Source organism: Manihot esculenta, chromosome 8 (assembly GCF_001659605.2).
Source record: "Manihot esculenta cultivar AM560-2 chromosome 8, M.esculenta_v8, whole genome shotgun sequence".
NCBI lineage: Eukaryota > Viridiplantae > Streptophyta > Magnoliopsida > Malpighiales > Euphorbiaceae > Manihot > Manihot esculenta.
Window position 1 is genome coordinate 38,471,865 of NC_035168.2, and position 16,324 is coordinate 38,488,188.

At 34.9% G+C, this 16,324-nt stretch overlaps 3 protein-coding genes across 13 annotated transcripts; 2 read left to right on the forward strand and 1 right to left on the reverse strand.

The window, feature by feature from the left end:
* Positions 1-2,507: 2,507 nt before the first annotated feature.
* LOC110620774 lies at positions 2,508-7,277 on the reverse strand. 10 transcript variants are annotated; one of them, XM_021764627.1, is made up of 7 exons: positions 7,034-7,277; positions 6,139-6,278; positions 5,977-6,027; positions 5,517-5,568; positions 5,348-5,406; positions 3,773-3,852; positions 2,508-2,887 (listed from the first exon to the last, which is right to left on the reverse strand). In XM_021764627.1, the coding sequence occupies exons 2-7, from the start codon at positions 6,211-6,213 to the stop codon at positions 2,647-2,649; spliced, it is 558 nt and encodes a 185-aa protein (XP_021620319.1). In that variant the 5' UTR covers positions 6,214-6,278; positions 7,034-7,277; the 3' UTR covers positions 2,508-2,646. The 10 variants fall into 10 exon arrangements, with proteins under 10 accessions (XP_021620319.1, XP_021620323.1, XP_021620317.1 ...); XM_021764631.2 differs by having other exon boundaries at positions 6,139-6,242; positions 7,034-7,270; XM_021764625.2 differs by having other exon boundaries at positions 6,139-6,289; positions 7,034-7,266.
* Positions 7,278-7,373: 96 nt separating this feature from the next.
* LOC110620775 (early nodulin-93) lies at positions 7,374-9,395 on the forward strand. 2 transcript variants are annotated; one of them, XM_043958783.1, is made up of 4 exons: positions 7,374-7,740; positions 7,894-7,955; positions 8,744-8,864; positions 8,934-9,132. In XM_043958783.1, exons 1-3 carry the CDS (start codon positions 7,611-7,613, stop codon positions 8,843-8,845), a joined length of 294 nt encoding a protein of 97 aa, XP_043814718.1. In that variant the 5' UTR covers positions 7,374-7,610; the 3' UTR covers positions 8,846-8,864; positions 8,934-9,132. The 2 variants fall into 2 exon arrangements, with proteins under 2 accessions (XP_043814718.1, XP_021620326.1); XM_021764634.2 differs by having other exon boundaries at positions 7,379-7,740; positions 8,744-8,819; positions 9,102-9,395.
* Positions 9,396-11,813: 2,418 nt separating this feature from the next.
* Positions 11,814-15,760, forward strand: LOC110619938 (TATA-box-binding protein 2). The gene is made up of 9 exons (XM_021763459.2): positions 11,814-12,364; positions 13,700-13,787; positions 13,882-13,953; positions 14,549-14,599; positions 14,684-14,728; positions 14,881-14,973; positions 15,080-15,181; positions 15,269-15,342; positions 15,440-15,760. Coding segments are annotated over exons 1-9 (606 nt in total). The 5' UTR covers positions 11,814-12,284; the 3' UTR covers positions 15,441-15,760.
* Positions 15,761-16,324: the final 564 nt, after the last annotated feature.

Genomic DNA, 16,324 nt, shown 5'->3' on the forward strand with positions numbered 1-16,324 from the left:
TTATTGGAAACAAGAACATATCTGAAGACACTAATGTAGTAAACAATTTCATCAATTCCACGGTTTGTTTCTGGTAATTCTGCTAAACTTTCATGCATATATGCATAACTTATATTGCAATCTTGAATAGATTGGCTCTTTCTGGAATATGACATTTTCTGTCTATTTCAATAATCCATCTGTTATATTTGTGCAAAAATAGGATGGTTCTGTTTTCTCCCCATATTTCAACTCTTTTTCTTTTGACAAAGAAACTGAAGTTCATTCAAAATAAAGGAGGGATTTGAAATTAGCAGGACTAAAGATGCAAATGGACCATCCATTCATAAAAGCTTCAAACTTGGCTGGAAAATGCTAGGTTTTGTTCATTTGACTACGTTGAGGAACAAGTTTGTGGAACTTTGAAGCTCCCTTAACAATGAGAAAGCTTTAAAGTCGTTGATTGAGATCATCTCATGTAGAATTCTTGAAAAAGCAGGCATACCAGACTCTTGAGCAACCTCAATTTCAACACATTTGTTGAGATTGCATTTTGAGCACATCAACAAAAAGTGACAAAAAATGTGCATTTATAAAATGAAGTGCTCTTGGAAGTTATGAGAATCTGAAGATGGCTATTCTCTTATTAACAGACAGAATACAGGCACCACATTAATTAACCTTATTTAGTGAAGCTTCATCCGACAGACTGATGTTGCCATCACCTGAGCTTGAGCTTTCCTTTTGGTCACCATCAGATTTATCCCCAGACTCATCTTGATCCGTAGCAAGTTGTTTCATTTTTTCTTCTTTTTCTTTCTTCAGGCGTTCTGTTTCTTCTGCCTTCTCAATTTGCACCCTTGCGTACTATGCAATGGTTAAATAAATGAAATAAGACAGGAATACACTATCCATTGCCTAGTCAAAAGATTATTTTTCACGATTTGAATTCAGTTTCCGTTTAAGCATAGGAGATGAAGATGGCACTATTTCACTTCTGCAACAGAATAATTATGGATTCATACACAAATAATGATGTGTTATGCTTTCCACAAGACATCAACAAGGATTCATACACAAATACATTCAGAAGTATTAACAAAGAGCACAATAAGAGATCAATATCTCACAAGAAAACATGGTCAATTACTAAGGGCAGATGCTAATTCAAATTTATACACATGAAATCTGTTGGCATCCTTGAACTTTGAGAAAGCAACAAACTATCCATATTTTCAGCTAGCTTGTCTTTACCTTTTTTCTTTATGAACTGATTGTGCCAGTGACTCCTTAAAGATCTTTAATGATAATTGAACAGGAAAAAAAAGCGTATCTGTATAACTTGAATCACTTAAGATTTGTGAAAATCATTGTTCATGCATTGGCCTTCTCTAAGATAGTTCTCTAGTAACTTCTAGGGAGAAAAAAAAAAAACATTCTCCACTGTATCAAGTTGCATTTTCCTATATTCAAGTTGAAACTAATCAAGAATTGAAACAAATCACTTATCCTTGCAGTTATATTCTTAGTTTTTAGGGAGATTTACTATTTAGTCCTTGTATATTACCATTATTAACAAGTCAGTCACTCAATTTTGAAAAATATATTAAAACGTCCTTATATTTCCATTACTATTTATCGTATTTGTATGCTTAGGTTTTTGCGAAACAAGTTCATAAACCATTTGTGAATTCTCATGTTCAGTCATAATCTACACTTTGGTTCACTCCTTCACCTTTTTTCTGTGAAATGTAATGTTGATGCTGCTGTGCCATTATATATGCAAAGTTATGGAGTTGGGTGGATTGTTTGTGATTGTGTGGGTTCGTTTTTACATGCCGGAATGAATTTGTAATTCATAAGGTAATTTCTCAAGTGGCGGAAGCCCTTGCTATAAAGGAGGCACTTTTATGGTTGTCTTTGTCTGGTATACACAGCGTTACAGTGAAAAGTGATGCATTAACAGTAGTGCAAGCTGTGGCTCATAATAGAATTGATGCATCATATTATAATTTTCTTATTTAAGATATTTACATATTTTTAAATGAGATTCCAAATTTCTTTATTGCGTATGTTTCTAAATCTGCGAATCAGTGTACTCATGCATTAGTTAGTGTGGTTGTTTCTATGTTAGATTCGACTATTTGTAGCGGTTATCCTCCCTATACCATTCATGGTGTATTCTTTCAAGATTTGCTTTATATATGAATCTACAAGTTTTTTTTATTAAAAAAAAAACCATTTATGAATTGCTTAATGGCCTTTATGATTATGCACTCTCTTGTGGAAAAGATTTTACAACATAATCTCCTTTTTTGGGCGATAATCGTAATATATTTTCTGGTTATAACCATTTTTGAAATTTTCAATCATCAAACTGAGCATTTGTGAATAAGCTCTGCAATCAAAGATGGGACACCGGCACCCCTTAACTAGCATGTTACATTAACAATTCCACAGGCCACACTAACCTATGAGATCTCCCAGAGAACAACTGGAAGAAGAAGATGATGATTTGTGCACAAATATAAGACGGTGCAAGCCAAATGTAATTTATATGGACCAAAACTTGGAACTGAAAATTTCATCAGTTGACAAACTGCAAATGCTATTAGTATGAAGTCTATCAACAGCAAAAAATTATGCAATGAACTATTACTAATTTGCCTATAGCAAATAAGGATTATAAAGCCTAGGAGTGAGCACAGTAGCAAGCATATATGTAAAACTAAATCTTTGTCTAATCCCCACCACGCATTTATATGTGTTGTGTTGCGTCTCTCTCACAAAGTAGAGGAACTTCTGGAGCCATGCATCTTTTGATCTTGTGGAGGAGGTAGAGAAGGAGACGACACCACTGCATGGTAAGAAGATGAAGCAAGTTGGGCTAGCGCCGGAACAGCACCACCTATAGATTTCCAAGCGATGCTACTATTAATAGTTTCAAATGGCACATTTATAATCCAAGCAAACATGTTTCATCCTAATAAAATAAAGGCTTTTACAAAGTCCATATAATATGACCCAAATTTTGATCAAAGACTGAATGATGCACTGAAGTAAAAGCAGAACAACCAACCTACTTACAAGATCCCTACCCTCGTCATGGGTCATATGGAAGAACCACATAGGTCTTTATGTATGTTTTATTCAATTAATGCAGACTGATAAAAAGCACAAAGTCATCCTTAGTTATGAAGACAACAACTCTTAAGACTACCTATAATGTGAATTCCACAGGGATCACAAGAATGGATCCTAGGGCCTTCATTATCCCCACCACATCCTTTATTCTATACAACATTTTAGCCACTTGTATCACTTCATCAAAATATATGAAAAATAAGCAAAGTTTTTTTTTTTCTTTTTTATGTAGCACAAGATAATCAGAAAGAGAGGTTTTTTCCTCTCTTGTGGTTGGGTTGGAGGGATCTTTCTATAATAAAGATAGAAGACACCGCATGGATGATTCAGCCTGCAAACAAAATGCAATGCTCCAGATGAGTAGGTTCCACTTAAGCTGAACCTGAACATTCAAGCCAAAATTTTATCACCCTAAATCAAACCCTAGCAAATAGGGCACCGGAAAAATAGCAAGTAGCACATATTGCTATGGCTCTCTAGTGACTTGGTAGCTAACTGTTACCAGGAAATTGTGAGGCAAAGAGATCTCCCCTTCCCCCATAGTCGTCCACACTCCACACTCACATGATCATTTTGCTTCCTCACTCACCTCACTTATCCATCTATTGAGCAATAGAAAAATTTATAGACAATATTACCGAGTACTGACCTGCTAAACCAGCACAGGCTGAAGAGAATACTATTACAGGTGGTGCCTGCACATGCACAAAGAACTTTAGTGGAAAAGGACTTCACCAAAATAAAGATATAGGACAAAGTATTATTACCAATACGTGGTGAATTAGCATATGAAGCCCATAAAATTCAGATAAATGGATGAAGATAAAGGATGAATAAGCATATATGGGTACAACTTGGAGGAGACTTAAAGCTCAAACAACTATGGAGAAGAACAGTCTATTTATGCAACACGAGAAGGCTACCTCCAAATTATGCAGCCAAATATTTGACTTCTAAATTAAAATAAAAGCACTAGCATAATCTATTTCAAGTATAGAGGTGATGCATAATCAGATTGCCTCAGAGCATTATACATCGTGGCACCTAATATATGCACGCATCCATGACTTTGAGACAAAGTATGTGCTTCATCACAAAGTATTCACTTTTCATGTCCTTAATCCGGAGGCTGAATTGAAATGCCCATGGCCTCTCTTATACTAATGGACAGAGAGCTTACCTTCTTGGATGATTGGATGAGGCCCTCCACTTCACCAGAAAGCTTACCTTCTTGGATGGTTGGATTAGGCCCCCACTTTACCAATTCAAAATTGACAGAATGTTCTCTATTTCTCTTTTCTTTTCTCTTTTAGAAGGTGGAAAAAAGAGAGAAAACAAAAACTTTGTTCACATTATTAACTTCATATTTTCTAGACCAACTATTTTAATGAATTAAGTAGGTATTCTTGAAATTAGAGTCTGAAAAAGGAAATCTCACATACTTTTATAGATGTGCCATACAGCATATGTCTCTTAATTTAAACATTTCCGACTGTTTAGTTAATTTAATTGCTATCGTGCATCCAAGGCAACCCCACAGTATTTACTGTTCATGATGCCTAACCATCAGTGCTAAGTTCAAAAGCTTAACCTAGAGTCCGAGACGAAAGGGGTCCAGATAATGGAGGCAATGCCATAGCTGCAGTAACTCAGCACAGTTGCAAGAAAACGTGAGAATTATCAAGGTCTGCAAATAATATGAGGCTCAACAGAAACAAATATTCATCCCTATTTGTAGCCAAAATTATACAACTAGCTTTTAGAAATGTAAATCTGCTCATGAATGAACTGTAAGACAGTTAGCACAACTTGTTAGCTGCCAAGTATTCATCCAAGGCAACCCCACAGTATTTACTGTTCATGATGCCTAACCATCAGTGCTAAGTTCAAAAGCTTAACCTAGAGTCCGAGACGAAAGGGGTCCAGATAATGGAGGCAATGCCATAGCTGCAGTAACTCAGCACAGTTGCAAGAAAACGTGAGAATTATCAAGGTCTGCAAATAATATGAGGCTCAACAGAAACAAGTATTCATCCCTATTTGTAGCCAAAATTATACAACTAGCTTTTAGAAATGTAAATCTGCTCATTAATGAACTGTAAGACAGTTAGCACAACTTGTTAGCTGCCGAGTTGCATGCTTATCCACCACTTTGGTGAAATGCATGTGTTTGTGTATATATATATAGATATATTCAACTCAATAAATCTATTTGGAAACTTACACCAATAAGGAAATGCAGCCACATTGGTCCTTTTATCCACTTCCGAACAATCGGCATCACTGGGTGTAAAACAACATACATGTCAGCAGAGGCCAAAAAAAAGCTCTCATGACACATCTACTTAAATAAATCAGCAAAAACTCAAGAAAGAAATAAAAGAAAAGAATACCATGGTTGAATCCATAGAATGCGCTTGTCGTACCACCAACAGCAGAACCAATCTGAAAAAATAAGCTCCAATACCAAATCATTAAAAAAATGTAAAATACCTCTAATAAAAAGCTCAAAAATAAAAAATTTACAAATATTCACAATTCAAATAAGACATGATCTGGCAAAAGAAATAATAATACGACATGATACAAAATTTAGAATACTTCATGAAACAATCAGTATGTTAATATGAGCAACTCTATCAACATAAGTTAGCCTATCTCCAAAGCAATCTCGCATAATGTCCAGCAAGCGAATTAGGATTCAAATTACAAATTTACAACATAGAATTCACCAACTACTTCCCAGCTCTCAACACAAACACACAGCCCACAACTTGCTCAACATTCAAAATACAAATTCCCAATCGAGAATTTACACGACCAAAATAATATGTAAAGACTAAAGAGTAATACCATGGAAAAGCTATCTCTGATTAGAGGTGGAACAGTCCAGTCGCTAGTTTCCTGCAAACAAAATCATAAAAAACTCAAATTTTCATAGTACAAATGAGTTGATTGAGTGATCAATATCTAAATTAACAAAAAAAGGGGAGTATAGGTGGCGGATGGAAGTACCATCTCCTTGGAAAGAGGACCTGCACAGTGATGGCATCGCAATCTGTCTGGAAGGTTCGATTTTGAATCCGCCATGCCTGACCAGCTTCCAGAACAACCGTCCTCTACAGCACCGTTTGGGTTTGTAGTTTAGTTATAACCTGAATATATACTTAAACGGCAAAAAGTCAAAGTCCAAACAAACCTAAAAATTAAAATCATTTACTATATTTAAATTAAACAAAAAATTAAAAATAAAAAAAAATACCGATCAAAACCCAGAAATTTAACTCAAACTATACCAAATTTCAACAACAAAACTCAAACACCAGCAATAATCCATGAATTAATTGCAACAATAAAGAATTTTAGGAATAATTCATCTTGGATTTTCAATCAAAGAATAGTATGAAACCCAGTACCGCATTTCATTGTCCAACGATACATTGCCACTTCGCAAGACCAAAATTGTTTATGCTTGGATGAGTGAGGCAGTGGCTTACCAGTACGATTGTTATGTAGGACTGAGTTACCAAGGGAGAAACTCGCAGAAGTGAATGAAACGAAGGTGTTTCGAGACGATTTGATTGGCTCAGCTTAAAGCTTTAAGCATGAATTGGTGCTCTCTGCTATTTTTTTTTTTTTTCCTCCTCCCTTGACCTAACTCGTAATGCAGTTTATAACTTCATATACACATATATGATCATATTGTGCAACTGTGTAAGGCTGTAAGCAAGTATGAAAATCAATGAGACTGAATAAATTAGTGTTGTGGAACCAGCGAGTGGAAGAAATCAATCTTAAGCATAAATGTTCCTTTCAACCTAGTGGCCGAGTGTTCCCTCTACTGGTTCCATTTATCTAAGCATAAATCAATAACACTCATAAACAAAAGAAGACATAATCAATCTCTTACAGAAGACAGAAAGCAAGGCGGCAGCGGCAGCAGAAGAGACGGCGACGACGGTTTTGCTGTGGCCGGCAGGGAGCTGAAGCAGCAGGCACAACGACCACGACGGCGCAACACGGCAAGGAATTGATTGAACCAGAAAAATCTCTTCCCGAAGATGGCTTGAGCCTTGAGGTGATGAGATGACAGATTTGAGAAGGGAGGAAGGAAAGGTTGGAGAATGGAGACGGTGGTATCACCCCTACACTCGCGGTCATCGTGACAATCGGAACGACCAGTGATTTAATGACGCGTGTCAGGAGTGACTTGGTAAAAAACAACGTGCGGCTCGTTTGGCAGTCTGAGGGCTGCCTACCAGCTCAGAAAAGGAAATAAAAGAAATGCGGCGGCTGGGCTTTTCTTAACCTATTATAAAAGGCCACTTCGATCTACTTCCCCGACCATACGCACAATCACAACCCGAGTCTCCCTCTTTCTCTCTATTGAATCTCTGGCGTCGGATTAGTTTTTCTTGTCTCGATTTACAGAAGCTTGAGTTCGTTTTGATTTTGAAGAAGAAGTAGAAATTGTAGGGAAGAAACTAATGGGAATCCCATCAGAAATGAGAGATTACTTCGCACAGACGATCAGAAACAACAAGAACAACACTTCCTTTGTGATTCCTTCTCCAGCTGAGGATCAAAGGATGTTGGAATCTAAACGTTGCACTGAAGGTTCCATTTTTGGGTTTTCATAGTTTTTATGTTCTTGTAATTGATAGATCTGATATCTTAACAATACCCATTTCCCCCTTTTGCTAAATCAGCATCGCATTTATTCGATTAACCAAATTTTGCTCTTCTTTTTTTCTTTATTCAATTTTGCAGAAGGTGCTCGTGCAGGAGCCAAGGCAGCTGCTATCACTTGTGTTGTTACAGCCGTCCCTACTGTATGTTTTACTATTTCAAACTCTTTGCTTTTTCATATTCTGTCAACTGGGATTGACTATAATACTGGTGCACATCTGTATATGAGTGGAAGAATCTTTTATTGAAAACAAGACGCTTGGATCTCTCTGGTAGGCCGCTCCTTGATTCCCTCGAGCATCAACAACCCTAACTTAGAAGGAGATCTAATAGCCTTTCGAGAGAGATTTTTTTTTTCTCTCTTTCTAGGTGTTAGATATTTTGCATCTTATAAGTTGATAACAAGATAAGGATTCCTTGGTTTTATTGAGTCCATCTCTTTCTTTTATAACTAGACTTAGAATTCATTTGTTTCTGGAAAAATATTTTTCACATTTTTTATTTTATTCTTCCAAAATACAGAAAAATGACTTAATGTTTCATTTTACCAAGAAATATTTTTTCTTTGACTAATTTTTTAGTGTGAATATTTCCTAAAACAAAGGGAGCTTTTATGAAAATTTGCGCAAATGGGTTGTTAGGCTTAACCAGATTTAATGTGTAAATAAATGGATGGAGAACATATCAGTTTAATTGGGAATCCTGCTTCTATCGTCTTATTGCCTTGAGTGTCCCTTTATCATTATCTCAGCAACTTGGAAATCCCAGAAGCAGTTTACAGGTCTTATATTTTTGCAATAGATAGTTGTTTATATGTTGTTTTTATTAGGGAAAACAAGGTATGAACCTTTGGTTTCAAAGAGTTGCTATATTCTTTCTGCTCCTTAAAAATTTCAGAGTTGATATATTCTTTCTGCTTCTGTGTTCTCAGTTGACTGCTGTTCGTGTGATTCCTTGGGCAAAGGCGAATCTCAATTATACTGCTCAAGCACTCATCATCTCTGGCGGTATGATCACTAGTTTTAGAAGTTAAAGTTTCACATCTTTGAATTAGCTTTTTGCTTTTCAGACATGGCAAAATTATTTAGAATATGCAGAAACCACATGAATCCAATGGTAGGATATGAAAATTTTCATATGGAATGGGATCAAATTCTCATGTGGTTTAAAACCATACGAACACTTTATCTGAACATGAATTTAAATGAGATAGATAAAGTTACCAACTTCCCACTATCAGTCATGGAAATTTGATATGTTTCTTTTCTTTTTTGTCCTTTATTTAACAGCTTCAATTGCTTCTTATTTCATCACTGCTGACAAAACTATCCTGGAGTGCGCAAGGAGAAATGCCCGATATGAGAAAAAAGACTGAGATCCTAAATGTTATTCTCCCAATTTTAAGTTGCAATGATGTGTACAAGTTCAGGAACTTGTTTTTGTGATAGAGGTGTTGTATTTCCATAAGAAACCCATTGTAACTCTAGTGAGACAAAACTTCTTTTGCGCTCTCACGAAGATGTTTGTTACTGACTTATTGAGTCGGCTGAAATGATTAATGGGCTCAGCTGTTTACCTTTTTCTATGCATTTGTGTGAGAAATAAAATTTTCCAGTGAAGTATTCTTTTGTTAGAATTGAGAAGGGAAGAAACTAATATTTTCTTCATTCAATGATTGTTGGAGGGCTGAGAAGGAAGGCCTCAAATTGCCATTTTCATTCAATGCATGTGGCTATCCGAAATGTGTGAGTTAGGCTTAATGTATGGCTTCGATGAGATACCAGTGGGATGTGTTACAGATTAAAAAGGTTTCAATCCCTTGAACCTCAGCAGATAGTAGGCCCTGGTATAGACCCTGAGGGCCATTTCAGATTGACATATCTGAGTAGCAGTAGTTAAGTCTACAGAGTTTTACAGGATTGTTGAGTCGTTTTGTATCATGTATGGGATTTATAGGTACACAGAGAGTATAGTTGGCTTGCTACGGGTCCCGGCGGCCTTAAACCGATCTGGATCCTAGTGCCAGTGATGGTTCAGGCCGTTACAGAAGGGTACCGGTTTCCGGGTCGTTACAGATGCCTACTGCATAGAGTTGTTAAAAGAATTTCAGAGCACATGCCTACTGCATAGAGTTGTTAAAAGAATTTCAGAGCACATGTTGGAGGAAGATGGTGAAATAATGAGCAAGCCAATAAGTGCAACTACTTGTTTCATGAGTCACAGACGTTATTCTGTTATTATAACTCATTAGTATGCTATTAACTAAATCAAATCCTCAAAAATGTTGTTTAAATCTCTCCTATATTAGGGCCTTTTTTTTCTTTGAAAAGATTTTTAAAATTTTTGTTTCCACACAAGGGGTAGGGGAAGTTTAATTTCCTAAGTAGAGGTAAATTTTGGTAATGTGCGAGAGTCCAGCTCCAAATTGCGAATCAAATTGGCAATTATAGCTAAAAATATTGATTAGTGAAAATTTTTCTTACCATTTAAAATATTGGCACCAACTTAGGTTAAAATTAAGGGCAGCTTAGTAAGGGATGAAAATTACTCTTGGGTTAAAATAATTTATAATAAGAGTCTCGTTTATAATATCTCAATTTAAAATAAGAGGCTTATTACAAAAAAAAATTATACCGATTTTAATTTATGATGAAAATAATATAATATCTTTACTTTATTTTTTAATTAGTATAAATCATTGGATGTGATATTGCATAAAAAATAATATTTTAAAATGATGACTCGTGTATACATAAACTAAAAATTTTTCATTTAATTAGATCGTAAAAAGAATTAAATCAGTAACATTTTTAAATTTATTAAAGACTAAAATGGAAAAATCAATTTCCAAAGAATTGGAGAGGATGGAGAGACCGACCTTCTTAAAAGTTCGTACTACAATAAGTTTTTGAGTACCAACATAACTTACTTCAATAATCGGAAGGAACTTATTTCTATGTACGTCGAATGAATTCAACACAACATAATAAAGAAGTTTTTTTATACATAATGAAGTCGGAATAAAGATGTCAACTTCCTACACGCGAGTCATCTTTTTGATACTATACAGAGATCATAAGTGCTCGTGTAGAGGATACGAACCGGCTAATTCTATTTTTATTGTCCTATAGTCCATTATTAATGTATACAACCTGACACAATTGGACGGAAACTAAAAAAGAATAAGGCATCAGGGATATTAATTTTATTTAAAGGTACTTATACACTGAATTAATCCTGAAAAATTATCTCTCTTCCTTAAAAAAAATAATCTATCTCTCTTTTGGTCACATGGAGGAAATCCGAAATCATTATTCTCTTTTCTTCTATATTTTACTTCCCTCAACTCCACTAAATTTTTAGATTTGGCTTATTGATTCTTCTTCACCTTCTGACCCTTCTTTAAAATCAAATATAAAACGATTCAACGAAATCGATTATAGATCAATCATCAATCTAACAAATTATATTTTTATTTAAGTGTCTCGTTTGGACGCCTCGCCGAATTTCATGTTTTAGACTATATAAAGAAAATTAAAAAATTAAATTTTATTTTTTTCATTTTAATTTGTTCTGTTAGTTATTAGAATTTAAAAATTTAACCGATATTTTATTTAATTTATTTGATATTATTTGAATACATTTGATGATTTAACGATAATTTTTATCACAAAATAAAATTTAATATTTTTTTTTCCTATAATTGTGGAGCAAATTTAATTTTTTGTACAATTTTAAAATTTTCCGTCACTATTTCGCTAGTTGCCATTCTATAATATGTACATATAGGCTATAATCTCAAGCCGCGTGTTAAAAACCCAAGACAAACAATGGACGCGATCGCCATTTAGAACTGATTCCAGCAGGACAAAACTGTAAATTCAGAATAAATCCTTCAAACTTCCGATTCTACCCTTGCAACCGGCAACACCCGGTGAAATCTCAACTAGAACCGGCTGTAGACTCCCTTACCCAGTCGCCTCTATATATAGGCATAGCTAGGGTACATAATGCATCTCGCGTTTCACCAACTGCTTCTCTCTCTTTCTCTCTCTCATAATCAGAGTCCAAAGGGAACCAAACCTATAACGCAAACGAGACCTTCAAATCTCTCGCTCTCCTATCGTCTCCTCATATATCCTCAAATCAAAACCTATAAAAGAAACCTGTTTTCGAAATCTTCCCTCTAATTTCTTCCCCGTTTCTCAATTTTGCTATATTCTTCTACTACGATCGGGCTAAATCAACCCTAGATTGTATTTCTGGCCCAAGATTGAACTTTTTCTGTATAGATCTGAGTGTTGATCCATCTTTTTTAGTTTAAAGAAAATCCAAATCGTTGATATTTTAAAAGATAATATTTCGGTTGAATTAGGTGAGATCGAGGTATCTAGCTGTGAGAATTATTGAGAAAAGAAGGGGAAGAGGATTTTTGGGAGGGTTATTGACGTGGTGAGGAACAAGAAGAGAAAATGGCAGAGCAAGGAAGCTTGGAAGGAAGCCAACCTGTGGATCTTTCCAAGCACCCTTCTGGCATTGTTCCCACTCTTCAGTAAGTCTCTCGTCTTTCAATCACCGTAGACCTTTTTTGTTTTTATTATGGTGAATTAACTTAGGTAGATACTAATTAGGAGATTTCGTGGGCTTCGGGTTTCGATTAATTGGGACTGGATCTCTTTTGTTTTGTTTAAAGAATTGGGTTTTTGTTGATTCATGTTTCTAATAAAAGCTTTTCTTGTAGCCCATTGCGTGTATTTTCCTGGTAGACAATCGTTTTCAAGGTTAAATTCTACGAAGTATGTTGGGTCTTGATTTTTTGAGTCAGGAGTTGGTGGGAATGGTGGCGGTGTCGTGAAAAGGCAGGGGATGTAATTGAACCTGTCCCCGAAGGTTTTAAAATGTCAAGGCAGCGTGTTTCTTTTGTAAGAGTAGACTCTTTTGTGGTATAAATTTGTTTTGTGTGCTGAAGGCGAGTAATTGTGTTGAGACAACAGGGTGTCTGATGAATCAAACAGGTTTCAATCGGCACAGTGCTGTATTATTGTTCAGTGAATTGAGTAATCTTTCTGCCTAAAAATTCTTACTTAGGAAAAAACGATATACATTTTCAAAAAACTTTTTCCAAGTATAGCAAACAAGTTTAAGTAGATGATTTATCAGCTTTCCTTTTTTCTTTTTTTGGAAAAAAAAAGTTGTCTTACCAGCTGCAATAAAAAAATCAAGGCAATATGACTTCAGTAATGCTTGAAACAATCAAAGTAGTTAGGTTTTATAATTTGCTGGGCCTGAGTTCCTGCAGTTAATGATTTGCCACTAACAAGAACTTTAATAATGATGGCTGCTTCATTTTATTTCTTATATTAGAAAACTTCTTGTGGAGCTAAAATGCCTTATGGCCTTTGGACATCAGTTATAGGCAATTTAATTGGGGACTGATCTTGATTTCTTTTTTGCTAAAAATTATTGAATCATGATTGATAAAATGGATGCTATGGGTAAGGCATTGATGCGTTGCTAAATGTGCATGGGGTTGTCTTGACAAATAAGATGATTATCATTCTCATGATCCTTTTTTTTGGGTCATCCAAAAAGAGGATGCGTAAGTTTGTTTGCAATATATGTCTTTGGCTTTAACAATGTTAATATTGCAGAGATAAATGTTTAGAATGGTTACATGCCTTGACTGTATCTAAGTTTAGCGTTCTATTGCTAATTTTAACTGTGCCTCATTCTTTTTTGTTGTTTGTCATCATCATCAGCAATATTCTAATTGTAACTATTTTATATTCTGTTTTATGTTGTTAAAACTATGGTATTTCTGTATTGAAGCATCTTTACTAAATTGTGAAATCTAACCATCCTTCTATTTTCTGCATTGTGCCTCTAGGAATATTGTATCAACAGTGAACTTAGATTGTAAGCTCGATCTCAAGCAAATTGCATTGCAAGCACGCAATGCTGAATATAACCCAAAGGTATGTGGCAGTTCATTATTACTGCAAGGTACAATTCTGGTCTTTTGTGCCTTGTTGGGAATTGGTCATTAATCTGGCCTGAGTTTCTTTTCAGCGTTTTGCTGCTGTCATTATGAGAATTAGGGAACCAAAAACTACAGCATTGATTTTTGCCTCTGGGAAGATGGTAAGTTCTGGATTCCCTACTAAAATTGATTTTATCGATCATTTCATTTGTTGCTTTCAAAGTTGTGTCTGTGGATGGAGTGGGTTCATTCTTTTATTATTGATAATATTATTTGCTGAATTTTGAGAAGGTATGAGGGCGTTTTCAGCCATAATTTTTTTTTCTTTGCTTTGAGGTTCAGCATATTCTGGTTTCAGGTGGAAAGAGAAATTTGAGTTGGACAACAACTAACAGGGGGAGTGGGGAGGGGAGAGAAAGAGTGATGAGTGAAATCAACCCACGTATTTGGGGCCAAGAAAGATTTAGAGCAATTGTATGGAAATTTGTATATCCAGTTTTTGAACTACTAGAAGAGGATTTCAGTTTTCTTTTTTGAGTTTGGTTAAATTTACTTATATGATCTATTACAGCTATGTGCGGTTCAAAGTCGTTTCTTTTGTATTTCTTTTATTTAGAGTAATATTTTTGTATATTCAAATGTTTAGATTAGTATTCTTGTATAGTCAAGTGTACTTTTCAGGCTCTATCATTAGTTTATGGAGTAACATTGATGTGATCCCATGTTTTCTGAAATAGTTTATCATCCTTGTTTCAGGTGTGTACAGGTGCAAAAAGTGAACAGCAGTCAAAATTGGCAGCAAGGAAGGTAAACTTGAGCTGCATTTTTGTTTAATTTTTTTTTATTGGACAAAGCAAATTGTTCAATCTGACAGTAAGATTTTTCTTTTAGTATGCTCGAATTATCCAGAAGCTTGGGTTTCCTGCCAAGTTCAAGGTATTAATGTCCATCCTCCTCTCTTTCTAAACTTGTAAATGTGTTTGGTATGAGGATATACACAAACACTACTTTTTCTTTGCTTTTCTGCCTTGACTTGTTGTTGCTGTACTAAATTCTTTTCATTGTTATATTCTCATTGCGAGTATCAGGATTTCAAGATTCAGAATATTGTCGGTTCCTGTGACGTGAAGTTCCCTATCAGACTTGAAGGTCTGGCATACTCTCATGGTGCTTTCTCAAGCGTAAGTAACAACTCTCCCATGTCAAACTCAGTATGCTGGCTAGCTAGTGCTATGAGGTTGCTTTGTCGAAAGTCTTCCGTTACTTACCACCATTATTACTTTGCAGTATGAACCTGAGCTCTTTCCAGGCCTAATTTATCGCATGAAGCAGCCAAAAATTGTGCTGCTTATTTTTGTCTCGGGAAAAATTGTGATCACAGGAGCCAAGGTAAATTCAGCAGCTCGTGCATGTTGATCACTGGTCCAGTTATCGTAGTTGACAAATTCTTTTTTAAAATTTGTTTGGCATTTTTAGGTAAGGGATGAGACATACACAGCGTTTGAGAATATATACCCTGTCCTTACTGAGTTCAGGAAGGTCCAACAATGGTGTGTGCCCCGCACTTTCTCCGATACATGATTATTTGTCTTGGGTAAAATCTATATGTCCAAATTTCACAGTTAATCTTTACCTATTCTATTGCAGATAAACATTGGATTTGGGGGATTGAGTGTTGCTTTGAGGGCTATGGTTGGGGTGGTTTCAAGTGTGCATATGTGGAGTGGTTTTGGCTGCTATGGCTGATAAGCTGTGGGTCAGTTGCTAGGGTATTTTATCCAGTGGATAATTTGATCAAGAATGTAACCTGTAATTAGTGAATTGGATCAGGAGTTAGGCGAGGAGATGAAGAAGTTAAAGAACATGATTTGTCTAATCTTGGACGAGTTTAATATCACAGTCGTAGTTCCAATTTTGTCTGGAAACTTGCATTTTCTTCCTTATTTATGGGATGTTTTTCTAGTTTAAGGATTTTTTTTTTTTTTTAAAAAAAAGATATATAATTACATATAATTCTGGACAGATGGTATAAAAAATTTGCCCATTATTGTCTAAAGCATTATATTATATTAATTAAATAATTCACTAACTATTATTAATTAATTAGAAGTATATGAGCATTGTACAAGATAAATGGAGAAGTTGAATATTAACAGTGTCATTGTTTGTCATCTTCTTCCTTAATATATGCTCACTTGAATTTTTCCTCCTAATCACATTATTTACCTTATCAAAATCTAGACCATTAAAAAAAAAACTTTTTTTATTTGTTTCTTAATTATTATCTATTTTTTTACTAGGAGAAAAATGTATCATTCCTACCGCAACAATACAAATTTCATAAATTATGATTTTGTTTTCATTAATAATAAATTTATTTTATTTTAAAGCAAATAATAATTGAAACTCCAATATAATATATGGAAAAATTGTTTAAAAAAATATAAAGGTATGGAGAATTTTTATTTGTAATAAATTGTCTGGATATTCATATGCCATTTACTAAAATTTTAATTATATAAATATTTTTTG